The sequence below is a fragment of the Macaca fascicularis genome, chromosome 16, assembly GCF_037993035.2.
Source record: "Macaca fascicularis isolate 582-1 chromosome 16, T2T-MFA8v1.1".
In the NCBI taxonomy this organism is placed as follows: domain Eukaryota; kingdom Metazoa; phylum Chordata; class Mammalia; order Primates; family Cercopithecidae; genus Macaca; species Macaca fascicularis.
The window spans coordinates 42,005,434-42,032,176 of NC_088390.1; the positions used below are offsets into that span (position 1 = coordinate 42,005,434).

The 26,743-nt window shown below is 42.3% G+C and overlaps 1 protein-coding gene across 6 annotated transcripts in view; it reads left to right on the forward strand.

Moving 5' to 3' along the window:
* Window positions 1–24,597, forward strand: part of AP2B1 (adaptor related protein complex 2 subunit beta 1) — a 139,664-nt gene extending 115,067 nt beyond the window's left edge. For all 6 annotated transcript variants that reach the window (XM_074019019.1, XM_074019021.1, XM_074019020.1 and 3 more), the window contains 4 exons: window positions 7,210–7,294; window positions 8,215–8,301; window positions 15,154–15,308; window positions 21,804–24,597. In XM_074019019.1, coding sequence (XP_073875120.1) covers window positions 7,210–7,294; window positions 8,215–8,301; window positions 15,154–15,308; window positions 21,804–21,878 — 402 coding nt within the window. In that variant the 3' untranslated portion in view covers window positions 21,879–24,597. The remainder of the gene's footprint in view (window positions 1–7,209; window positions 7,295–8,214; window positions 8,302–15,153; window positions 15,309–21,803) is intronic.
* The last annotated feature ends 2,146 nt before the right edge of the window (window positions 24,598–26,743 follow it).

A 26,743-nucleotide genomic window follows, 5' to 3' on the forward strand; every position in this document is an offset into this window, starting at 1 on the left:
CTGTTATTCAGCACATATTCTGTGCCAGTCACTATTCTAAAAACTGAGAATATTGTGGCAAATAGAAGACAGGAATTATTTCCCTCATGGAATTTATATTCTACCACAAGTGGGGTATGTGGCATGGGGACAGGCAATAAACCAGCAAATCAGTACAATACATAGTATATCAGATGGTAGGGGGGACAGTGGAAAAATATAAAAGAAGTACTGGAGTTGGAGATTGGGTGGTACAGTTTTACAAAAATATGTTGGTCATGGAAGACCTATCTGAAAAGATAATATTTGGTTAAAGCAAAGACTCAAAGGAGACAGGGAAAGAATCGTGGATTTCTGGAAGAAGAACATTGTAGACAGAAGAAACAGCAAATGCAAAAAGCCATGAAGTAGGAATGTACCTGCTATGTGCAAGGAAGGCACAACAGGCTCCTGCAGCTGGAGTAGAGCTAGCAAGGAGAAGAGTATTAACACGACCTCAGAGAGGTTGGAGGAGTTGGATTATAGGCAACTGTAACTTTGGTTTTTATTCTGAGTGAGATGGAAAGGTTTGAGCAGAGAAGTATTTATGAGCTGACCTACATTTTAAGCTACTCTGGCTGCTATGTTGAGCATATACCGGGGAAGCTAGGTGCTGTGAAGGGAAGGTATAGGGGGATGTGGCTGGAAAACTAGTGGAGAGGCAGAGAGACTGTTAAAGGCATTGCAGAATCCCATAGTAGTTACTGAGTTTGGAAAGACAGCAGGAGGTTGTACTTGGAGGTGGGGAGGGGAGATTAAGAGTTTGGTTTTACCACAATGAGATACTATCTCACACCAGTTGGAATGGCTATTACTAAAAAAATTTAAAAAAAAAAATGCTGGTGAGGTTGTAGAGAAAAACACAAGGCTTATACATTATTGGTGTGAGTGTAAATTAATTCAACCCTTGTGGAAGACAGTGTGGAACCCTTGTGGAAGATTCCTCAAATACCTAAAAATGGGCCGGGCGCGGTGGCTCATGCCTGTAATCCCAGCATTTTGGGAGGCTGAGCCGGGCGGATCATGAGGTCAGGAGATCGAGACCATCCTGGCTAACATGGTGAAACCCCGTCTCTACTAAAAATACAAAAAATTAGCCGGGCGTGCTGGCCGGCACCTGTAGTCCCAGCTCCTCCGGAGGCTGAGACAGGAGAATGGCGTGAACCTGGGAGGCGGAGCTTGCAGTGAGCCAAGATCCCGCCACTGCACTCCAGCCTGGGTGACAGAGCAAGACTCTGTCTCAAAAAAAAAAAAAGGTAAGACCTAAAAATGGAAATACCACTCGACCCAGCAATCCCATTACTGGATACATACCCAAAAGAATACAAATAATTCTATCATAAAGACACATGCACACATATGTTCATTGCAGCACTATTCACAATAGCAAAGACATGGCATCAACCTAAATGTGCATCAGTGATAGACTGGATAAAGAAAATGTGGTACATATATGCCATGGAATACTCTGCACCCATAAAAAAGAATGAGATCATGTCCTTTGCAGGAGCATGGATGGAGCTGGAGGCTATTATCCTTAGCAAACTAACACAGTAACATAAAACCGAATACCACGTGTTCTGACTTATAAGTGGGAGCTAAATGACGAGAACAAATGGACGCAAAGAGGGGAACAACACACACTGGGGTCTGCTAGAGGGTGGAGGGTGGGAGGAGGGAGAGGATCAGGAAAAATAACTAATGGGTACTACGCTTAATAGTTGGGTGATAAAATAAGCTGTACAACAAACTTTGATGACACAAGTTTACCTATATAACAAGCCTGCACATGTACCCCTGAACTTGAAATAAAAGTTAAGTTTTTAAAAAAAGAGTTTGGTTTTAGACATATTCCTTTTGAGCAACCTATTATCCAAGTGAAGATATTAAGTAGGCAGTTGGATATATATGTGATCATTGATTTCCCTCAGGCAATCTAGGCATGATGTTATAGCTCTTGGAAAATAGTTTAGAAACTTGTCTGGATTATATCTTCCTACTATCTATACCTGTTGGGATAGTGAATTTTTAAATAAGAAAACAAGAAACTGTCGTTCTCTTTTCCTCTCTCCCTCCAACAACAACATCATGCTCTTTAAGGCTGATTTAGTTATATTTAAGAGCAGTCAGCATCAGGATTGGAATTAAACTGACTTCGTACTGTGTTTTTCCCTTGGTTCTTTTTTGACACCCAAAATATGATTGGCATATCCTTGGAGAACCTAGCATTCTTTGGATTGTGATCCACTGCCTATTTTATCCTTTCTTAGCATGTACATATTATTTAGCTCAGTGATTTGAAACCAAAAGAACTCATACATCATCCCATCCCCCCATTCCTGCCTCATTGAGAATCAGTGTGCCTAATGAGAGATGTTACTGATGGGATTCTGTTATGTATATGAATGGTGTCGAGGTAGAAACAATGTTGAGAAACACAGTATTTCATTTTTATTTGTTGAACATCTTCCCCTTATTTTCATGCAACAAATATTTATTGAGGTAGTCAATATGCTAGCGAAGATGAGAGAGAGACCCTGCATTCAAGGAGCTCATTGCATTATAGGTGAGCCGGCAGTAAGCCATTATTATATGCTATCATAGAATTGAATGCGTCGGGTGCTGTGGGGAGGGGTTAGAGCTTTCTGGGAAGTGTTAATCTTGAACTGAACCTTAAGGTTAAATAAGTATTTTCCAGACAGTACTAAGCTTAAGCAGAAGAAAATATTAAGCAGAAAGAACAACATATAGGCTGGGTGTGATGGCTCACACCTGTAATCCCAGCACTTTGGGAGGCTGAGGTGGGCAGATCACGGGGTCAGGAGTTCGAGACCAGCCTAACCAAAATGGTGAAACACCGTCTCTACTAAAAATACAAAAATTAGCCAGGCGTGGTGGCACACGCCTGTAATCCCAGCTACTCAGGAGGCAGGAGAATCGCTTGAACCTGGGAGGCAGAGGTTGCAGTGACCCAAGATCGCACCATTGTACTTCAGCTTGGGTGACAGAGCCAGACTCCGTCTCAAAAAAAAAAAAAAGGAAGAACAACATATAAAAAAGGTACAAAGCTGTGACTTCCAGTATTTGGGGAATAAGAAGTAATTTTGATGTATTTGTAGTTAAGGAAATAGGCTGGAGAGGTAGGCAGGAGTCAGATATGGTGAAGCCTATATTCTTGAAATGAACCCAGTTCTAGCCTAGAGGGAAAATTTGAGAGCTGCAAAATACAGATTTTGAAAAGCTAATGTAAAAGAGATGAACTGCTTCCCCCAATGAATGACCTGTGTAGTTGATCCTGTAAAGAGATGATAATTTACCAAGGCAGTAGCAAAAGGAACCATTAAGCTAACAATTTGCCGATAAGCCTTTTTAAAAATCTCTTCTAATATCTTTTTTAACGTAATAGTGGTACTACATCTGAGCATGTGTAAGATTTCAGATAAGTCTAATGTGGTTATCCTTAATTAGGATTCTGAGTAAAAGAGGTAAAACAGGAGATGGTGAAAGCAGAGTGAATTTTTTTTTTTTTTTTTTTTGAGATGGAGCCTTGTTCTGTTGCCCAGGCTGGAGTGCAGTGGCGCAATCTCGGCTCACTGCAGCCTCTGCCTCATGGGTTCAACTGATTCTCCCACTTCATCCTCCTGAGTAGCTGGGACTACAGGCACATGCCCCCATGCCTAGCTAATTTTTGTATTTTTAGTAGAGATGGAATTTTGCCATGTTGGCCAGGCCAGCCTCAAACTCCTGACCTCAGGTAATCCGCCTGCCCCAGCTTCCCAAAGCTCACATGGTGGCTCACGCCTACTGGGATTACAGGCATGAGCCACTGCACCCAGCCGAATTTTTCTTTTTTGAACAGACACTTACTACAGTACTTATGAGTCAAGGCTATTCACTGTGCTTTGCAAATATTAACTCATTATCCTCATAACAACCCCATGAATTCAGTACTTTGTGATCTACATTTTACAGACAGGAAACTGTCAATCAGAATTTGAAATCAGGTGTTCTGGCTCCCAAGTCCATGCTCTGAACCTCTGTATCTGCTGCTTCTGATGTATGGGTATCCTAGCTCCTCAGAAAATTGTTCTACAGTAGAAGTCCCAGGAAGGCCCTCAGGGTGTCCTGAAACTCCTGAAATTCTATGGCAAAATGTTGTGTGGACATTTTTCAGCAAGAGAGTCAGTGGCTTTCCTCTGTTTGTCCAAAGGGTCTACAGTGCAGAACAGTTTAGCACCGCTTACCTTATCGTGTCCTTTCCATTGTTAAAGGGCTCCTGTTGGCATAAGGATTCTTTTGGAAGAACAAGATGTTTACAAACCCATTCAGACTTCTTAGATAACAATGTTCTAAATTAATTGCTTATCCGGTTGATCTTCCTGGGAACTTTTTCACAAATATTTATGCCAGGTCCCAGATTCAGAGATTATAATTATTTCATGTAGGGTAGGGCCTGGCATCTGTTTTGAAAAACCTTTCCAGATGATTCTGATATAGGTCTTCAGTTAAGAACCACTAATAGTATCCTCTAGAGAATGGGGATACTACTTTATAGTCAAAGATAATCACTTGCATTTCACATGAGACCTTTACATGACCCACCATTAGCCTACCCCCATCACCCCAGTTTTCACTTTTTTTTTTTTTTTTGAGACAGTTTCACTCTTGTCACCCAGGCCAGAGTGCAGTGGCACAATCTCGGCTCACTGCAACCTCTGCCTCCTGGGTTCAAGTGGTTCTCCCGCCTCAGCCTCCCAAGTAGCTGGGATTACAGGTACCCGCCACCATGCCCAGCTAATATATATATATATTTTTTTTTTTTTTTTTGCATTTTTAGTAGAGACAGGGTTTTACCATATTGGCCAGGCTAGTCTCGAACTCCTAACCTCAGGTGATCTGCCTGCCTCAGCCTCCCAAAGTGCTGGGATTACAGGCATGAGCCACCACACCTGGCCCCAGTTTTCACTTCTAAATGTTCTTTACAGAGCCTAGCGCTGTCTCAAGGTCTTCTTGGTGCCCTTATTTGAAAGAAGAGTTCTCCTCTCTTATCTGCCAAGTACCAGATGAGTTAGAAAATACCTCTTTCCCAGAAGCCCACAGCTGGCATAAATCTTTGAAAGTAGTGCTCTAGTACATCCCTTGTTGTTGTTGTTGTTTGTTGAGACAGAGTCTTGCTCTGTCACCAGGCTGGAGTGCAGTGACACAATCTCGGCTCACTGCAGCCTCACCTCCCGGGTTCAAGCAATTCTCCTACCTCAGCCTCCTGTGTAGCTGGAACTACAGGTGCATGGTACCACACCTGGCTACTTTTTTGTATTTTAGTAGAGACAGGGTTTCACCATGTTGGCCAGGATGGTCTCGGCCTCCTGACCTCGTGATCCACCTGCCTCGGCCTCCCAAAGTGCTGGGATAACAGGCGTGAGCCACCACACCCGGCCTTCCTTTTTTTTTTTTTTTTTTTTTTTTTTTTTGACAGTCTTGCTTTGTCACCCAGGCTGGAGTGCAGTGACGCTATCTCAGCTCACTGCAGCCTCCACCTCCCAAGTTCAAGCTATTCTCCCACCTCGGCCTCCTAAGTAGCTGGGACTACAACTGCGCGCCTCCACGCCCAGCTAATTTTTGTATTTTTGGTAGAGACAGGGTTTCTCCATGTTGGCCAGGCTGATATGGAACTCCTGACCTCAAGTGGTCCGCCTGCCTCAGCCTCCCAAAGTGCTGGAATTACAGGCCTGAACCACCACACCCACCCATGCTCTAGTACATCCTAAAGAATACCTTTAGTTCCTCTTTCCTGACATTACTCTGCTTAAATTCACCAGATTCAAGCTTTTTGAGAATCCTGTCTCAGCATTTTGGGCATCAGGCCATGTTATATATAGGTCACAAACTCCTAGCCTTGTTAGTTGACAGGTTAAAAGCAAGGAAAATAGTTGGATGGACACTTCTGGGAGAGAGAACACACATATTATGGAGAAGGGAATACAGGCACCATTTAAAGTAAGGAAGGTAAGTTGATACTAAATGTAGAAGGACTGGAAGTATTTGAGAAAGAGGCTATTTGGATCTCATAGCCACAGTTTTAAGAGGTCAGTATGCTGTTGAAGTGTAGACATTTGCCATAAAAGGCAGAGTGAGAATAGTGTACTAGACAAGCACTTTTTAACTTTGTTTTTAGAGCAAAATGAGAGAGAAACAGGTATAGTTACTGATCCTAGAACTTGCTCAGATAAATGTTTTCCTACAGCGCTAAGAGCATAGCTAGGAAAGTCATTAGTGACAGAAAACAGTAGGAGGTGGTGACTTAGAGCAAGTCTCCTCCTACTCCCTCTTACAGTATAAGGGCCTTATAATCTGCTGCTTTGCAATCTGCCTGTTCCTGAATGTATATACCAATCAGTGTTGCCCTGAATAAAAGTACTTCCTGTAGCTTTTTAAAAAAAAACAGCATGCTCTGAATTAAGTAGGCTATGGTAGAATCATAGTCAAGAAGTTTGTATTGTGAGAAGAAAATTCATTTATTTGCTTGCTTAGAGGTTTTTTGTTCTTATAGTCATCAGGTTTACCAATGTTGAGCCCAACAAGCTTTTTCCAACCATAAGACCTGGGAAATAAGGTTTTACAAAAGAAACAACTTTAAAACTGATATTTTAAAAAATAAGAGGTAGTATGGCACTAGTTATTGTGGGGAGAAATAAAAATCAAGGTTTAGCATCAAATTTCTGTTTGAATCCTAATTCTGTGTACCACATACGTGACTCTGGATGTTAGTCTTTCTAAACCTCAGTTTCGTTATCTGTGAAATGAGAGGGGAATGATATCTACTTTGTTTGAGATCATTGTAATGTGAATTAGAAATAATATCATTAATAGGTAACTTAGTAAGTGGTAGCAGCTTCTATTAATCATAGAGAAAAAAAATCACAGACTTGATTATTCCTGGTATACAAGTTGTGCCTTGAAGACAGGCCTTCTAGAAGGAGGTAGAGTTGCAGGTTGTCACAGTTCTATGACAATGGAGTAAATAAGGGTGTACTTTGCATTATATGGGCCAGTTTGTCTTGATTTGGGGAGACGTGCACTGACCGAAACAGAAAGGAAATAGGGATGCATATTTCTAGACACAACGCTATTCTTTTCCTCCTACCTGGCTCCCTGCGATGTCCTCATTTTACCTTGTTGCTTTCCTGGCAGGTGGCTGTGAAAAACAATATCGATGTCTTCTACTTCAGCTGCCTCATCCCACTCAATGTGCTTTTTGTAGAAGATGGCAAAATGGGTAAGTACGTTCCTGCCTATCCTGCTGAATATACCTTTGCCCTTCCTCTGCATGTCAGTCAAAGCATAGCCCCAGAAGTTTTTAGTTATTTTGAGGTTAAAAAATGGAGTAAGGATATTCTAAAGCTCTTAATAATTGTTTATTATTTATTCTTCTGTGTCACAATCGTTCTTGCTCTGCCATTGGTCTCTAAATCACAGTGCCCAATATCTGAATAATCCAGTCACCCCAGGATACAGAGTAAGAGGTTTGGGGACCAGGTAAATATGGATTCGAGTCTCAGCTCTGCTGTTTATTTGCTGTGTGACTGGTCAAAGTGATAAACTTTTTGGAACTTCCATTTCCAAATTTGCAGTGCAAATAATTTTTATAATTATTTCATGAGATAATACATGTAAATTTAGCACTTTACTCTGTACTAAGTTCATACTGCCTCAAGCTAAGAATTCAGTAATTTGTAATAAACCATCAGAACTCCGGACGTGCCTATTGACATTTCTCTCTTCCCTTATTTATGAACCACAATCTAATAAAACTGGCTTATATTGGTGCATATTAAACTATGTTAGCACTTAATTGATTTGATTCTCACAATAGCTCTTGGAGTAGGCAGGACAGATGTAATTATAGATAAAGAAATTAAGGCTCAGAAAGGTCATAAGTCACCAAAATAGGAAAACGAGCCAAAATGAAACCCTAGATGTAGACTCTTTTCCAATGTATCCTAGTGTTATTGATGAGGGATTAATTGATCTGAAGTATAGCACTTTTGCAGAACTCAGCATTGGCTCCAGTCCTAGCCTGCTGCTAGCTGTATTGCGAGGGCCAGCATGACAAAGGAAAATATGATGCAAGGCATCAAAAATCAGAAAACTGACAGATTATGCACATCCATCCTTCCCCTCTGCTTCCCCATACAGAGCGCCAGGTCTTCCTTGCAACATGGAAGGATATTCCCAATGAAAATGAACTTCAATTTCAGATTAAAGAATGTCATTTAAATGCTGGTGAGTAATATACTCTAAATTTCATTTTCATCTTAGTAAATCAAATTAGATATTTGAAATTTTAATCTTTCTTTTGCCTACCCTTTTATCCTCCCCTGTATCTACTATGTTTCTAGTGGGTGTACATGGTAGATACATTACTTTGGAAACCTCTGTTTAAAAAGGTATATTTGATGTAGTTATGTTTTGATGTAGGTACTAGATTACTTACAAGCTAACAGATTTAAGAAACAAGCTAGAATCGACCCATCTACCCAGTTCTTCACTAAAGATGTGTTAGTTCTGTTACTTAAACATCCTAATAATCAAAAACTGAAGTGGCATTTGAAAACATGCACTCCCCTAGTAATTGAAAGGACCATTTCTTCTTTTATATCAATTTTTGGTATTGGAGGAAGGTTAACTTTCTTTCTGAGATTCTGTACTTAGAACCCTATGTTTATAATTAAATAATGTATCATAGTTAGTGAAAGCCTTGTTGGGCCAAGCATAGTGTTTCATACCAGTAATCCCAGCACTTTGGGAGGCCAGGACGGAAGGATCTCTTGAGTCCAGTTCAAGACCAGCCTGGACAACATAGTGAGACCCTGTCTCTCAAAAAGAAAAAAAAAGCCTAGTTGGTAACCTTTTACTACACTGCCCTGTGCCAGCTTTCATATGATGATACTAACCTCTTTAATCACCATTAAAAAGCTCTGTACTCTTTCGTAGTTAACTTTATTACTGTAAAGGAACATGAAAGGGGTATCCCAAGAAGAGAAACAATAGCAGCTATTAGTCCCTTGGGCTGTGTTTCTCTCAAGGATTTCTCAGGAATGAAAGGAGCCCTAAGTTATTCAGAGTCCTGCCTTTGTTTCACTGTTGCTCTCTTTCTCTTTAGAGCTTTTTCTTTCTCTCTCTTTTGAGGTTAGTACTAGGCTTTGTGAGTTTGAATGAAAGTGAGCCTTGGTGCTTGGTCAGTACCTCCTCTTTCCTCATTTACCCCTCATTTACTCCTGCATACATTGGTGGTTCTCATAAGGGATTTGCAGCACACTGCCATCCTCCCATTGCAGCTGGAGCATAGCGCTGGGGGAAGGAGGCAATACGGCAGTACAGAAAGCAAATAATAATAATAATAATAATAATGCCTTCTCATTCCAGATTCCCCCACCTCCACCCGCCCCCGAGACGGAGCGTCGCTCTGTCGCCTAGGCTGGAATGCAGTGGCACGCTCTCGGCTCACTGCAATCTCCACCTCCTGGGTTCATGCCACTCTCCTGCCTCAGCCTCCGGAGTAGCTGGGACTACAGGCGCCCGCCACCACGCCCAGCTAATTTTTTTTGTTTTTGTTTTTGTTTTTGTTTTTAGTGGAGACGGGGTTTCACCCTGTTAGCCAGGATGATCTTGATCTCCTGACCTCGTGATCCACCCTCCTTGGCCTCCCAAAGTGCTGGGATTACAAGCGTGAGCCACTGCACCCAGCCCAGCTTTTTGTTTTTAATTTTAGTTTTTTATGGCTCTATGTAATATTCATCTTCCATGTTCAGATGAATCTTTTAGGCCTTTTGAAACCCAACATCGTAGTGATCAGCTTCTTCCTGTGATACCTTTTAAACTTGATGCTCCTATAGGCCCTCTCTGAGACATTCAGGAGACTGAAGCCCTCCTGGAACCCTCAAAAGACATTCAGACAGGCATCTTTGCATATAGAAACTTCAGGCAGATGTTTGCCTCTGATAATAATTGTTTCATGTCTCTGGAGCTCTTGGAGAGGTGTCTGAAGCATGGTCTTCTGTAATTTCCATCATAATAATTGTTTCAAGTTAATTCAATAATTGATTTTTTTCATTTTGTGCCATATTTGAAGAAGATGACAGTGTCATCTGTCCCTCACTTTGAGGCTCACTGGTGGATCCTGTTAGAGGAGCCGCCTCTGTACCCAGCTAGGAAGAGACCAGGCCCCTGGTTATGTTCACCTTTGTGGGACTTGGTTCAATGGCAACATTTCAAATAGTATGTTCCTCAGAACACTTTTCCCTTAAGGAAAAGGGTTTTGGGCTGGGCGTGGTGGCTCACACCTGTAATCCCAGCACTTTGGGAGGCCGAGGCAGGCAGATCACGAGCTCAGGAGATCGAGACCATCCTGGCTAACACGGTGAAACCCCATCTCTACTAAAAATACAAAAAATTAGCCAGGTGTGGTGGTGGGCGCCTGTAGTCCCAGCTACTTGGGAGGCTGAGGCAGGAGAATTGGCTTGAATCCAGGAGGCGGAGGTTGCAGTGAGCCGAGATTGTGCCACTGCACTCCAGCTTGGGCAACAGAGCGAGACTCCATCTCAAAAAAAGAAAAGAAAAGAAAAAGGGTTTTGTTATCAATGAAAGTTGAAATATACAGCATATGCTAGGCTTCACCTAGAAATTGCCATTGCATGTTAGCAGACTAAAAGTTCTGAGAAGTGCTATATTGAAGAAACCTATTTAACTCAGTGTGTTAACTGAACTTATTTGGCCTTGGAATTTAAAATCACAAAATGCTTATTAGTAACATCATGTGGACCACCAGTGTTCCTTGAACATGATCTGGAAAACACTCTGAGAGAGAGCAAAGATAAACCAGAGTGATTGGAAAGCAGGTTTGGTTTCAGATGTGTTCAGTATGAAAGGGACATGGTTGTTCAAAAAAGAAAATAGAAGTTTGGGTGACTGAGGACTTTGGTGTGTCAAAGTAACAGAATGAAAAAATCCTCCTGCTTTTAGACTGGAGTTTTGAACTCTTATTGCACCTCAGCATGTTTTTGTGATCTTATCAAAGAGGAAGTGTCTGGCATTTCTCCTAGTGGGGCTGTGCCCTTTGATGTTGTTTCTCAGAGCAAATTCAGTTTTGATCAATTCTGTCATGGCCTCACGCCAGTTGCTCCATGCTGTAGGTGCTCCAAATACCAGTGAATCAGATTCCAGTGATACATTGCTCTGTGGCCATGCCGCACATGAAACGGGAAAACAGCCATTTCATTTTCTCCAGGAGTCCAGTGCCATCATTTTCCCACACTAAATCACAGCTAGTCTTGCAAGACCACTTCCTGCAACTAATCCTTTCCAGCTCTTCCTTTGAGTCCACCCCCAGGTCTGGAGTGCCCTGGCCTTTAGATTTCCTTCCAGTCTCGAGGGCTCTATTAACGTGAACATTTTCGGGTTTAGTGCCTTCTGATTCAACACCCTGGGTCTAGCTGAGAGCTAAAAATACCATCCTTTCCAGCTGATCTGCCCTAATCACAATAGCACCAACACTTTAAATAGCTTTTCTGTGCTAGCATAGACATTTGACAGATGGAACTAACACTCTGAGGGCTACAGGAAGTCACAGGCTTAAAGGACTTACCAACTTAGCACTGAGCTTTACTTTGCTCTTTCATGTCTTTCTAGAGAATAAAGAAATGGACCATCTTCCCAAGTCTTAATAATTAATCAGATCTTAAGAGAAAAGTATATGATGGGAGTACTTATGATACCACTAATTGTTTAAGTACTAGAAAATGTTAGATCAGAAAGCTGCTGACAGAACTCTCTCCTTTCTAGCACTGATCATTTCTGTGGATGTTGGGAGATCTGTATGAATCTGTTTTACATCTTACCATTACAGCTACATTTGGGGTTAATAGGTATCTGGGACTGCTGTCTTAAGTGCACAAGAAGTAGTTGCCTCTCCAGCCATATCTGGAAAGGAATCTTTGTAACAAACAGTTCTACAAACCTGTTTTTTAAATTAAGTGTTTATAATATTAAGAAAAGCTCAGAGACTTAATGTAACTATTTTCATTAGTTAGGTACTGTAATGAGAGACCAATATTTGTTCCAGCCTGGGGGCTAGGTAAGGGTGAATTCTGTTTCATTGTTTTGTTGTGGCTTTCCCCATCCTTTGGAATATTTCAAAAATGGAAACACTCTTCCAGCTAGCACCTAACTATAATTTGGTTGCTTAAATGGTAAAAAGCATTCTTTTCAGCAATCATAGTGGTTTTGAACTTGCTAATAAATACCACAGCAGGTCCACAGATGTAAATTCCCCCATTCCCACTCTCTAATATGAGTACCTCCTTCACCCTTATTGCTGTCAGAGGATGTGTGACCTTAACTAAAGTAGAAAGATAAAGGAAGGAAGATCACATCCATACCTTCTAAGAGTTCAGACCCCAGATTCAAAATGCCAAATTTATGGAAGGATACAAAAGAACCGAAAGAAATCTTATCTTGGCTGGGCTGAGTGGCTCACACCTGTAATTCCACACTTTGGGAGCCTGAGGCAGGAGGATAATGTGAGCCTGGGAGGTCGAGACTGCAGTGAGCCGTGATCATGCCACTGCACTCCAGTCTGGGCATCAAAGAAAGACCCTGTCGAGAGAGAGAGAAAGCAAGGAAGGAAAAAGAAAAGAAATCATATCTTGAATGAAGTGTAACTCTATTTGACCATCTTTTTTTATTCTGTGCTTTGGGATAAATCTCAGTGTCTTATGCCTGAGATGATACCATAAGCACACACTGAAACAACATGACATTACATGCTCATTCTCAAAGTCTCACAACTATAAGATTCCGTCATGTTTCCCAGAAGTTCAAAATGTGTTTTATATTAAAAAATTAAAAACTGTAATATCTTGTCAAGAATTATATCCCTGTCTGACCAGGAAGCCTCCTTATATCTGGCTTCCCTTGCCATTCTTAATCATACATTTAGCAAAATCTGATCATTCTGCAATCTGTAAATCTTCAAACTCAAACCTAATACCTAAAATATATAAAAATCAAATCACACATACTAATGTTATGGAACCCTCTAGCCTTCCGATAAAAATCACAGTGCAGTCATTCATTAGGAACAGAGCTAGGTTGCTGGCCAGAATGCTTCCAAATGTATTAAAGTTACATCAATTCAACTTGCTTATTCTTCCTGGCTGTTTGCCATGTTTTCTAATTCTAGAAGAGTGAGAGTGAGTGAGTGAGAGAGAGTTTCTTAGCCTGTCATCTCTTAGGTGGTGAAATAATTGAGATTATTTCATAATTATTTCTGTAGGAGTCTGGCCCTTGCCACATATATACGCTAGAATGTATTTGTGCCTGTGCAGCAAGGTGGCTGTTCAACAAAGGCTCCTACTTTGTGTGTGTTTGGGTTTCCTGGGAAATGAGCAAAGGCCTGGAAAGTTAGGAATGATTTTTACAACTTAAAGCAAGCCCCTCTGTGTTCAAGACAATCGTGTCAAAAGGCATTAGCCAAACCCTAGCTGATGATGTTGCCTAGCAACCCAGTCAAAGCTGCAAGAGCCCTTTATTGTGGGAACCAGGATGGCAGCCAGAACTGCCTCATCCCCCACTAGGTGATTAAAAGGGCATATTAAGGCCCCTTCTTCCAGCAATATTGCATGTAAGTGCCCTGAGATACATTTTTTGACTCCTCAAATAGAGCCATTTCTTGACTACTCTGCTTGGTGTTAATGAAAACCTTGGAAATAAAAGGGGAAAAGCTAAGTAATAACTAAGTGTGTTAAAAACATCTCATGAAAGGAGTCTTAGTGCCTCCTCTCCTGAGCTGTCAGTGGTTTGAATGTGGGAGAAAGACACCAGGGTGAGAGCTACCTGCAAAAGTAGTTCACATCTATGTCTATGGTATTATGTAAATATTGGCATCTCCAACACCTATCAGAGCAGATAGTGATGAGAGGTACCTGTTGTATCGCAGATAATGTGGGAAACACAGTGATGAAAAACTGCAGGATCCCTTTGTTCAGAGAGCTTACTGTTTAGAAGGGTAGAAAGACCATCCATCATGGCAACCTTTTCCCAGAGTACACAATAGAATATGGCAGATTTTTATGTGGGGAGCATTTAGTTCTTGAAGTAGGCATGAGTAATTTGAATGCTGTCTTCAGAAATGAATATAATAAACAGTCAACAAAGAAGCAGTGCTTCTCATCTCTATTCTTAAAGTTTCTCTGATAACAGCAACATCTCATAAAGAGAGAAATAACCTTTAATTCTGGAACGTTATGTCTTTTTGAAGCTATAGTCATGAGGAAGAGCCAAAACACCAACCCATTCTTACCCTGAGTTGGTGACTACGAAAACTTCTGTCATGACCAGCAGCAGCAGCTGGGATCTTAGGATCTAGCAGCAGTCACCTTTGCACAGCTTCAGTCTTTCTCAAAGTCTGTGGTTGAGACAGTTTGTTCTGTTATTATTTTCAAGGCATAGTATTCCCTAAAGGCTTAAGAAATCATTTTTGCCTGCTTTGAGGAAAAAAAAAAATCTTAAACATCTAGGTTAATAAATTTGATTTGCAGTTGGATTCTGCAGCTCTGGGCCCTTCCAGATCCTGGCAGTTGAGGCCTGAGTGGCTCACAATGAAGTAGTAGTGACTTGGGAAGTAGCGCTGTGGATGTGGTCATCAGTCTGTGTGTCCCCATTGATCTGGAGCCAGCATCCAGAAACGAATACCAACATGACAGTCACTATGGCTTACCCACACACTCATTTCTGTCTTTGTCCTCTTCAGAGCCGCCTTTACCTGTCTAGCACCTAATTTGAGAATGCCAACTCCTTAGGCCCACCAATTTCATAATCTCCAAAGGTAACTCGCACTAATCCATAGGTGTACCTTATTCTGTGTTCAGTCCTGGAATCTGATAGGCAGACAATTCATGAACCTGTTCTTCACTTTTTGCTATTGTGTGGGAGAGTGGCTTCTGAAATGTACACATGTCCCTGTGACAGTACTTGTCAGGGAACTGAACACACGTGGCTCATAAGGATGTGAGAATAGAGTATACATTTGTTTGAGATTTTAACTGAAGGTGTTGGATTTTGAATCTGTATTTCTAGACACTGTTTCCAGCAAGTTGCAAAACAACAATGTTTATACTATTGCCAAGAGGAATGTGGAAGGGCAGGACATGCTGTACCAATCCCTGAAGCTCACTAATGGCATTTGGATTTTGGCTGAGCTACGTATCCAGCCAGGAAACCCCAATTATACGGTAAGGCCTTTCTCAGAATGGGTAAGATGGATTAGAAGAGGGAGGTGAGAGCCCTTTCATTTTCACTTAGTACCCTAGAAAGACCTGGAGGAGGTGCTTCAAACCCGAGATATACAAAATAAGTAGTCAGTGAAGAAGCTTCCATTTGCCTCAGTGGAAGACCTCCTCTCTGCAGTGTCTGCCCCATCCAACAGGGATGGTACCTCTGGCAAGTACCTCAAATCCATCCCTCCCCTCTGGTATATACAGAGCTGCTCACAAAACTTGGTATCTTCATCCTCAATATCAGTTAATATGAATCTAGTGTATCTGTGCATGTGGTACTATAACAAGCTGCCGAGAGGATTGTTTACATAGCTAATGTCAAGAAGACCTTTCTTGCTGTTGGAGTTCATGACCTAAGGCTATCAGAGTCATTAACACATGAACTTTTTTCAGCAGCATTGTATGACCTGAAATACTTGTTATTAAAGGTAAGGCAAAATGGAACACACCTTTGGAAGCGCATAGGGGGACTTTAGTTTGGGAAACTTCCTTCAGTATCACACTGAACTAAAGTAAAAATTGTGGCAATAATAAGGCAGAAGCAGTTGCTTTGTTAAACAGCAAAGATTGATACCCAAGCACTAGGCATTTGTTTGCTATTGTAAAATGCAATTTCCCAATAGGATGCTGCTTGTCATCTGCATTTTGAAAAGTAAAGAAAAAACCCTTGGGATGGGAGAAATATCTTATTCCTCCCTTGTGTTTGAGGGTTTTAGAGGGAGCTGTTTAATTCTGAGGAAGCTGAATAGTCAGTAGCTTAAGGGAGCCTTTTAGTCATTTAGCTGAGAAAAGTCTGTGACCCGTTCCTTAATTTTGACAGCTAAGTCTGTTTTCACTAGCATATATCAAGGGAATAGTACCATCCAGAACTGAACATTCTTGGTGTTTTTCCCACTAGTCCCCTTCCTTGAAGTAAGTCGGAGTAGTGGGAATTATCTGTGTGTGTGTGTGTGTGTGTATGTATGTGTGCATGCTTGCTCCTGAGGCCTATCAGGTTAGACTTTTGCCCAAGCACTTATGAGCTGAAAAACTTTAGGCTTCCCTCATAAAATGTGTGCTCCTCTCCCCAACCCCCCACCAGTCTCATCTTTTTTGAAGAGTAACATACGCTGTCATTTATCTTGAGTTTCCCAAGAAAGGAAAACCCCTCTGTGCTGTTTCTGGAGGGACAAGTTTTACTATAACACCAAGTTAGCACATGCCTGTAATCCCAGCTGCTGGAGAGACTGAGGCAGGAGGATCACCTGAGCCCATGAGTTCAAGACCAGCCTGGATAACATAGTGAGACCTTGTCTCAGTTGGAAGAAAAAAAGGGTTGAGGGGAGAATAACTCCATTTACTCTCTAAAAATTTGCCAAAAGTTTGTATATGGGGGGGGTGTGTGTGTGTGTGGTTTTTTTTTCCTTTTTTTCTTTTTGCTTACTGTCCATTATTTTATTATATATAATCTTCCATCTCAGCTAGGTTAAAGAAGCATGATTACTCCCAGGTTGCAGATAAGTAAACCATGGCTAAGAATGATTAGTGACTAGTTCAAGATCATGTAATTTGTTGGTAGGTGAGTTTTGTTTAGAATTCAGGTGTTTCTTGACACTCTTCTTAACACCATATTCTTGATTTTGAGAAGAGCTTCTTAGTATCACTGTCCTAAAGATAGTTTGTTAAAATTTAAAAAAATGTTTAATTTTGAAATAATTAAAGATTTAACAAATTTTTTAAATGGAACAGGAGAGTTTCTACATCTCTTTTACCAGTTTTCCCCATTAATAATAACATCTTACACACCTATACTACATTTTCAAAACTAGGAAATAGATATTATTACAATATAATAATTAACTATAGACATTATTCTCATTTCACCAGTTTTTACATTACTTTTGGGGGTGGGAAATTGGTAGTGTATGGTACTATGAACTCTTATTACGTGTATCAATTTGATAACTGCTGCCAGAGTCCAGACACAGACTTGTTCTGTCACCACACACAAAAAAAATACCTTTATGGTCAGACTCTCACCCCAGCCCTAACCCCTGGCAGCCTTTCTCCATTACTATAATTGTGTCATTTTTAGAATGTTGTATAAATTACACATGTAGCATGTAACCTGTTAAGATTGTTTTTTGCACACATAATACTCATAACATTCTTCCTAGTTGTTACATTTATCCATAGCTTGTTCTTTTTTATGGCCAAGTAATAGTTCACTATATCCATGTACCACAGTTTCTCCATTCACCCTTTGAAGAATATTTTCTCCTTTAAACAAAAGTTTTGAGGTAATTGTAAAGTCATATGCAGTTGTGAGAAATTATACAGTGACTGGGTGTGGTGGCTCATGCCTGTAATGCCAACACTTTGGAAGGCTGTAATGGGAGGATCGCATGAGGACAGGAGTTCAAGACCAACCTGGTCAACATAGTGGGACCCCATTTTTATTAAAAAATATTTTTTAAAAGAAATTATACAGTGAGCTCTTCCTGTAAGTGGCCTGAGATGATTTCTGTTCAGTTGGCCTAGAAAACCTCTAAAATCATACAAAGCAAGAGATTCAAATCTTCATGTTCACTTTAAGAATACCCGTGGAAGTGCCCAGGCCATCAAATGTATGCATATCCAAATAGCCACCAAGTACTTGAAAGATGTCACTTTATAGAAGCAATGTGTGTCATTCCATATTATTATAATGGAGTTGGTAGGTGTGCCTAAGCCAAACAGAGGGGCTGGGCACAGGATGATAGGTAGCCCAAAAAGAGTGCTACATTTGGGCTGTACACGCTTAAAAAGGCCAAGAGTAATACTGACCCTAAGGGTTTAGATGCAGATTCTCTGGTCATTGAGCATGTCCAGGTGAACAAAGCCCCAGGATATGTTGCTGAACTTACAGAGCTCAGGTCACATTAACCCACGATAAACTCCCCTGCCACATATTGAAATAATCCTTACTGAAAAAGAGTAAATTGTTCCTAAACCAGAAGAGAGGCTTACAGGGAAGAAAAAGATATCCCAGAAGAAATTGAAGAAAACACAAATGTATAGCCTGGGAATAAATTCAGCATGGAATAAATGCAAATAAAAGTTTAAAAAAATAGATTCTGTCCTCATGGTTTAGCCACACCCACCTTCCTTTGTCCCATATATTTTTATTTTTTATATATATGTGTGTGTGTGTGTGTATATTATATATATAGAGAGAGATGGGATCTCGCTATGTTGTGCAGGCTGTCTCAAACTCCTGGCCTCGAGCAATCCTCCCATCTCGGCCTCCCAAAGTGGTGGGATTGCAGGCATGAGCCACTGCACCCGGCCCCCTCCAACCCCATATTTTTAAATGGTGAATTTGTTTATACTTCCTTGCTCCCTTTCCTATTCTTCATCCTATCTGGTGACTAGGTTCTCTCTGCCCATAATACCATCTAAATCTCCCATCATAGCACTTGACAAATAGGTCTAATTTGTTCCCCTAAGTGGCACCCCAGACTCTAAAGTCATTCTGATCCATTCCCTTCATCACCCTAAGTTCCTATTACACTATTAATCTGATCTGAGCTAAGTATTAAGAAAGAAAGAAGGCCGGGCGCGGTGGCTCACGCCTGTAATCCCAGCACTTTGGGAGGCCGAAGCGGGCGGGTCACTAGGTCAGGAGATCAAGACCATCCTGGCTAACACGGTGAAACTCCATCTGTACTAAAAATACAAAAAATTAGCTGGGCGTGGTGGCTGGCACCTGTAGTCCCAGCTACTCGGGAAGCTGAGGCAGGAGAATGGCATGAACCCGGGAGGTAGAGCTTGTAGTGAGCCGAGATCGCACCACTGCACTCCAGCCTTGGCAACAAGGGAGACTCCGTCTCAAAAAAAAAAAGAAAGAAATCTGGTTGAGCCAGCACTAATGCATGACAGACTGATTGTACCTTAGTCTCCTAAGAGGGGTTAATAAAACACTTCTCCCCAAACCCCAGTTTTTATTGTATTTTGTTAACAAGATAGGTTTATCCTATTCCTATAAGGGTGAGGCTATATCTCTGTAAGTAAGTAAGCCTCACCTGAAAGATAACTTGTCCCACGTGAAGCAGTGTATGTTTCATACCATATGCCAAAAGTGGATGCGTAGCCCCTTAACTTTAATTAAGCAGGACTGGTGACTCTTCTGCCCTTGGTGTGTCTAGTTTGGACTGGATTCCTGAGTGGCTGATGTTAAAGATATGTCACATAAGCAATTAGCAGTTGGAAAGTTAAGCCCCAGGGAAGGCCTCTTTCTCCTAGGAGCCATACAAAGTGAGACCCAGAGTCCTAGCTATATTTAATAAACTTGACACTTTGTCAGAGGCTGGGATGGAGGTCAGAGTGGGGAGGTGTGGATATTAAGAGTCCAGAGACAGAAGAAGTTTATTCCCCATCCTCCAAAGACCAGCTGTAGTGCCCAGGACCTAGGGTCTGGTCAGTCCATGACTCCCCACCAATGCCAGCCTTGGCAGTTTGAGCCGTTGTTGAGGAAGGCAACATTTCCTTACTAGTCGTAAACATAAAAATGAACCTCCAGCTGGAGGAACTTCAAGTATTGTTACAAAGATGTGGAAAAATACAAGATAGTATTTTGGGGGAGTATTTGGGGACTACCTCTCTTTAGTCTGGGAGTTAACTCTCTTAAGCTGTGTGTTTCTCTTTTTAGATTCCTCTTCTCTTCCATTTCTGAACCCACATATTCTCCCACTAGAATTTTCCACAACATTGGCAGTAGAGAAGGCTGTAGAGAAGGAGGTAGAAGAATTGCTTCAGGCCGGGCACAGTGGCTCATGCCTATAGTCCCAGCACTTTGGAAGGCTAAGGCAGGTGGATCACCTGAGGTCAAGAGTTCGAGACCAGCCCGGCCAACATGGCAAAACCCCGTTTCTACTAAAAATACAAAAAAAAAAAAAAAAAAAAGTGCCAGGTGTGGTGGCATGCATCTGTAATCCCAGCTACTCGTGAGGCTCAGGCAGGAGAATCGCTTGAACCCGGGAGGTGGAGGTTGCAGTGTACTGAGATCATGCCACTGCATTCAAGCCTGGGTGACAGAGCAAGACCCTGTCTCAAAAAAAGAATTCCTTCAATAGGGAGTTTGAAAGTCAAGGAAATGCCTAAAGATGCAACTTGGACCAAAGTAGGGAGCTGTTTTCTATATATAGAAAGTTAGTTCTTAAGTTAGTTGCTTTTTTTTTTCACATTTATCAGAATTGTCTTCCTGACTTATACCAAGTAGCAGTTTTGGGAATGCCTTGGAGACTGAATATAAAAGCTGTAAATCAATAGAATATCTTCTGATGTTCTTTTGTTTGGTTTGGGGTTTTTTTTTGCATTTTAAATTTTACTTTAACTTTTTAGGTTGTTAGTTTTTAGGAAATTCGTGATTGACCGAAATCTTCTTGACCTTTTATTCAAAGATAGTCTCACCTTTTGCACTATGTTAAATTGTCCTTAGTCTCTAATAAGAGAATAAAGAGGTAAAATAGTCTAAAATCTCATGGTGCTACATCATTCAAGACAATTTTTGTTGACCTGCGCCCTAATTAACAAGAGGAATGATGTCAGCAATATAAAATATATAGCTATTAAATTTGCTGGTTCTAGAGTGCATTTTGCATGCCTATGTTATTGTTAATAATATTCTGCCTAATCTAATACAATTAGGATTCTAAATCTGGGTTTAAATTTTGCCCTTACTGACTCACAAAGTGAAATTCTCAATATTCACCATTAAGATCTTTTTAATAATGATGTTTAATTTGGTATTCGTTAGACTAAAAGAAGAGGGGGTTAGAGGGGTATCAGAGGTGTCTGATTTGCCTGTCTAAAGAGGCAGAAAATAAAAGATTAAGCTGTTGACATGAATTAAGGTTGGGTTACACTAAGTGAGTGTCTTTTCATGTTCTTGTCTTCCCTCTTAGGGGTGTATACTCTCCTCATAATACAGAAAGGACTAATACCTTGGACCTACCTAGTTTATGGTTTTATTTCACTTGATTGATTGTACATCCTCCTGAAGTTGGGACTGAGATATAGCCATCCTCTGGTCAGGCTGAGAAACTGAGGCAGGCAGCTGAAATGACCATCAACAAGTTAAGGGCTTTAGCCCTTCCCTTTTCATTTAATAATAATCTCTATAACTCTTAGCAAAGCATTAGAGCAGCTGTTCCTCTGCAGTCAGTGGCTTTGGTGTTTTTAGTATGGATTATTTCCTAATCTTATAGACCCACATGGAATGGAGGTAGAAGCACAGCACAACTCGATATTGATTAAATTGAAATGCTAAAACCCACAGTACTTATTAACATAATCTCTTTGTTTGGCTACTCCTGTGATAGAAGTTTCTCTCCCACTGTATCAAAAGTTTTCTTGAACTGAGTGCTTGGATACGTTTAGAGTTAATGCCAACCTCTGTGCTAATCTTCCATCTCCTTTTTCTCCTAACAGCTGTCACTGAAGTGTAGAGCTCCTGAAGTCTCTCAGTACATCTATCAGGTCTACGACAGCATTTTGAAAAACTAACAAGACTGGTCCAGTACCCTTCAATCATGCTGTGATCAGTGCAAGCCAAGAACTCTTAACTGGAAGAAATTGTATTGCTGTGTAGAATCTGAACCCAAACACACTGAGGCCACCCAGCAAGGTAGTAACTAGTCTAACCTGTGCTAACATTAGGGCACAACCTGTTGGATAGTTTTAGCTTCCTGTGAACATTTGTAACCACTGCTTCAGTCACCTCCCACCTCTTGCCACCTGCTGCTGCTATCTGTCCTTACTTGTGGGCTTCTCCATGCTGTGCCAATGGCTGGCTTTTTCTACACCCTCTTTTGAGTGTAGTTTGGTATTTTGTAATTGAGAGCTCATTTCAAAAGCAGAAAAAGACAACAAATATTAAAGCAAGGAAAAGTGTCACTGAAACACTGCACTTTATTGTTTTATACTTTTGTACATATGAGAAACCAAGGGAGTAGTGCAACCGGTAGAAAGCATTGAAATGACTGTCATTAACCACACAGTCCTGGAGGCAGAGATGCAGTTACCTGCCCTAGCTTTTGAGGGGTTGTCTTATCTGTGATAGCCTTATCCCTGGTCATGTGGATTTTCAGTTTGCTTTTTTTTTTTTTTTTCCCCCTCCAGACTCCTTTTCCTTGGCCAAGCCTTCATGTTTCCCCCTTTCCATATCATAATCTCATTTGATTGCTCTGCAATTGGGAACGGTGATCTTCTTTGATGTTTCAGGGTGCAAAAACTATAGAGCCTGTCAGCACCAAAGCTGAGAGAAGTTACACCTTACTCCTTTCCTTTCCCCTGAACAAACCTGCTAATCCCACTAATTCAGGAATTTGAGTAGAGATGGGGAACAACAACCCAGATGCTGTCCCCTCACCCCCTCTCCTGCATTTCTCAGGTCCAGTTCAAATCTAAAATCCTACTTTTAGAGTTGAAACAGAGTAATAACTTACCAACCCTCTTTTTCTACAAAGGAGAAAGATAAAAGGCACAAAGGTCACTGCCAAGGCCTGTCAGCTGTGTAGTAGCAGAGCCGAGACTGAGTCTCCTAAGTCCCCGTCAGTGTGGTTTGCACCACAGGACTATCTCTTGTCGTTTTCCCCTAATGCCTTCTCCTGCCTTTTCTGTGCCTACTTTTTGGCTCTTCACATATTCCATATTGATTTTGACGCCCCGTTTATTGGCATCAGGTGGCAGCTGAGTATCTTTTGAATTACTTGAAGGTAAAGCCAGATGCCAGAATGAAGGCGTAGCCGGTGTTTCCCATATGCCCCCGGAGCCCCACTTCTTGAGGCCGGCAGAATAGGTGCAGAGATGAAGTGAGCTTAGAGATGTCGCAAATGCCCTTTATCCCTTCAGCTCTCTGATCTGCTCTTTCTTAATGATGCTTAGGCTGCAGGGCATATTAAGATCATCCCAGAGGTTCAGGCAGTTCCTGTCATCTCTGAAAAGACTGGGGGATATGAAATCTTCCCCCTACCCCCCTTAACGCATTGGATATGATTTTTCAAAGGATGCTTCATGCCCAAAATACCAACCTGTTTAGCAGTGTTATACTGTTTGATCTGCGGGCACTTGTTGCATTGCCTGGCACCCAGTATTCAGGGTCCTTGACTAAGACTGTTCTTCTCAGATGCCCTGCTTAAATCTGGGGCACTTCAGGCTCCACGGGCCTCATGTTGGACTGAGACCTAACTCACTGGACTCAGAGGAGGAATCGTGAAAACAAGAGCAAAACTACCCCACACCCCTATTTCATGTCTGAAATAACCCTGATTCGTACCAGTTGCAAAGCTTGTGGGGAGTGGTCCCCCAAAGCACTTTCTTAAACGTTGAGAATCTCCAAGAGAAGAATATTTGGGGAGGGAGGGAGGAAATATATCCCTTGCACACCACCCCTCAAGCACATGGCAGTATGAAACAGCACAGGATTGTATGTGGGAGGTGGGTAGGTCGGTGATGTGTGGGGTGGAAAAGCAGGTTGGTAAAGTTCCCTTCTTGGGACTCATTCCTGGAGTCAGTGGATACAAGTAGTGAAGAAGGTTCACACTGCAAATAGTGTTCTCATCTCAAAACAAACTATCATTCCAGAAGGAAAAGTGTGTTGGGGCAAGCAGACAACACAATTTCCTACCAGAATATGTCCCTCAACCCCCAAAACAAGGCTTCTGTCAGCCTCCCCACCAGTGATGGATAACAGCTCCTATTCTCAGCTGACCTGACTGAGCCAACCCCTGAACTCTGCACTCCTTGGGGAGGCCACCTCCCGTCACACCCCTGAGCAGAGTTAGGGAGGAATTCTACTTCCCGTAAAAGGACCTCTCCTGAGGGGCAGAACCTGGTGCCTCCACCACAGCTTCCCTCTCGGCTCATTCCAAGCTTGGCCAAATTAGGGGAGTGGGGTGGAGGTTGCCCTGCATCCCCCCTCCTCTGCCTGAGTGTGTCTTTGTAATGTCAGCTGGCATCATACAAAGGGCAGGAGAAGCAAACACCCAGAACTCTTTTGCTGGTCAGAGGTTCCCTGAGTGTCTGTCCTCACCCAAGCCTGCTCTGTGTGTCTGTGTTGTGAAGCTTGAGACTCTGGAAAGAAATGGGGAGGGGGGTGGGGGAAATGTTGCCCTAAGAATGCTTCTCATTCCTCTGTTCTTGTTGGGTCCTGTTTTTGGGGAGGGTGGGGGTTGGGGGAAGCTTGACCTTGTGTCTTCGTCAATAAACTCACATTTACACAAAATGAAATTTGTGATATGTACTTTTTTTTCCCCCCAGAATTAACATTCTAGGAGAATACACAGCCAGCCAGAGAGGGACAGAACATTCATAACCACTCTATTAAAACTTTTCTGACTGCCCCAGCCCTCCCAGGGATTCAGCCACATGAAATTAAGAGTAACTTAAGGGAGAATCATATACCTCCTGGAGGCTCCATTTGAGCAAGCCCCAAACCACCCTGCGACTCCAGGCATCTCTACAGACAGGGAGTGCTCAGTTCCCCTGCTGTCTTTCCTGGCAGTTCCCCTGCTGGGGCCCCAGGCAGACGGTCCCAGGGGCAGTAGCCGGAGCCACAGGGCCTTTTTCTGACTTGTCAGTTGGCATCCAGCCAGCAGGACCCAGGGCGAGAGGAATGCGGCAGAGCTTCTCATCAGTTTACTACCCAGGATGTCTCAATCATCTCTCAACTTACAAAAGTCTCTCAGACCTGGCCTCAGGGCCTGCATATTCCCAAGCAAATGGAATTAATGCTGCTTTAAAACAAGTTTCCCAGGGAGTTCCAAGACTAGAGGCCTGCATTTGTGTTGCTGGGGGCATGTGACCCATTTGTTGTCAAGACAGGAGGCCCCCCCCAAGCCTAGGTTCTGATAAGCTGACAGCTGCTGAGATCTCCCACTGCCTGGAATTGGGGGAAGAGGCTGGAATGAACACCAAGATGCCCCTGGACAAGTCCCTGAACCTCTCTCACCACTAGAGTGAATGTAGATCAAGCAGTGCAGCATTTGGGACTTGGTGGGTGCTCAGCAACCGTAGCTGCCTTTATTACTTGGATGTCCAAACCCCATGAGCAAACTGCCTTTGGCAGCTAGGAACTTTCTGGTTGTCTCTGTGTTGCCCGGCTGCAGTTGGCCCTGGCTGTAATAGGAAAAATGCTTGGTGAGAGTGGGGTCAAATCGGGGTCGCCAGTTAAGAATGACATTAATGTCACCTGGAGAGCTTTCGAAAAAGACGTGGTTCAGTTCAGTCTGGAATGGGACCTGGGGGAATCAGCATGTTTTAAAACTCCCCAGGTGTTTTCTAACTTGCAGTCAAGGTCAAGAATCACTGCCAGAGAGAGGCTCACACCTGTTCACCTACTTCCTCTTCTACAGTAATACTCATGTTCTGTGGCAGTTGAAAAATGGTTAAAGCACTTTCATATGTACAATACCAGCTTATTCCCTTACCTATCTCATGAATTTAATTTCATCTCCAGTTTACAGATGAGATGTGACAGAGCCACGTCTTCTGACTCCCTCTCTGCGTCCTTAGAACTACACTGTAGCTTCCTCCTTCGTCCACTGGAGGTTCTGTAATAGGTTCTCTCCTACCTCTGCTCTCAGCCACATCCCACCTTGCTAAGCCCCCAGGATACCAGTATGTTCAGAGCACACTGGTCCCAGACTTGCACCTGAGATTACACTGTCTTTCTCTGCCTGTAAAGTGACAACTAGGAAACACTGAGATCTCAGGTACATTGTTTCTGAGGTCAGAAAACAGCTGAGGACTCGCAGGTTTGGGCTTTCGACTCCCACTTCATGCATTAATGCTTTTTCTGGTTTTGCTTAGACCCAGATTCTTTTTCCCTGCCACCCCCAGCTCCAGGAGGCAAGAGCCTGTTTATTTTAATACCTGGTATGGCACTTGGAAAAGATCACACCTCCCCCGTTGTTACCCAATTCTATCTCCTGAACACTAATCCTAGAATCCCAACCAGCCCTCAGACATGTTATTAGCAACAAGGATGTTTCTTGAAAAGTTTCCGAGTTGGCTCCAAACTTACCATCTCAGTTTCTTATTTAGCTTTTGCCCTGCCGTGCTTCATGCTGCCAACAAAGGGAAGGCTAATTTGGGGGTTGGTTAGACCCAGATTCTCAGCTGGAAAAGTGCTTGCAAGGGCTGTTTCCAAAAGTACCATTTTGAGACAAGACTGCCATCTCTGGGATCATTTCTCAATGCTTTGGGGCTGGGATTACTCCACTCATCCCACTTCTCCCACCGGCTAGATGTTAGAGGATGATGCTCAAGTCCAGCCTTTGGCTCACCCTCCCTTGTTTCATTTACTCTTCACTTATGGTCGGAAACCCCAGGATCTGGCCAAATAGCCTCTAAAAGCTCAGTAGGATCCT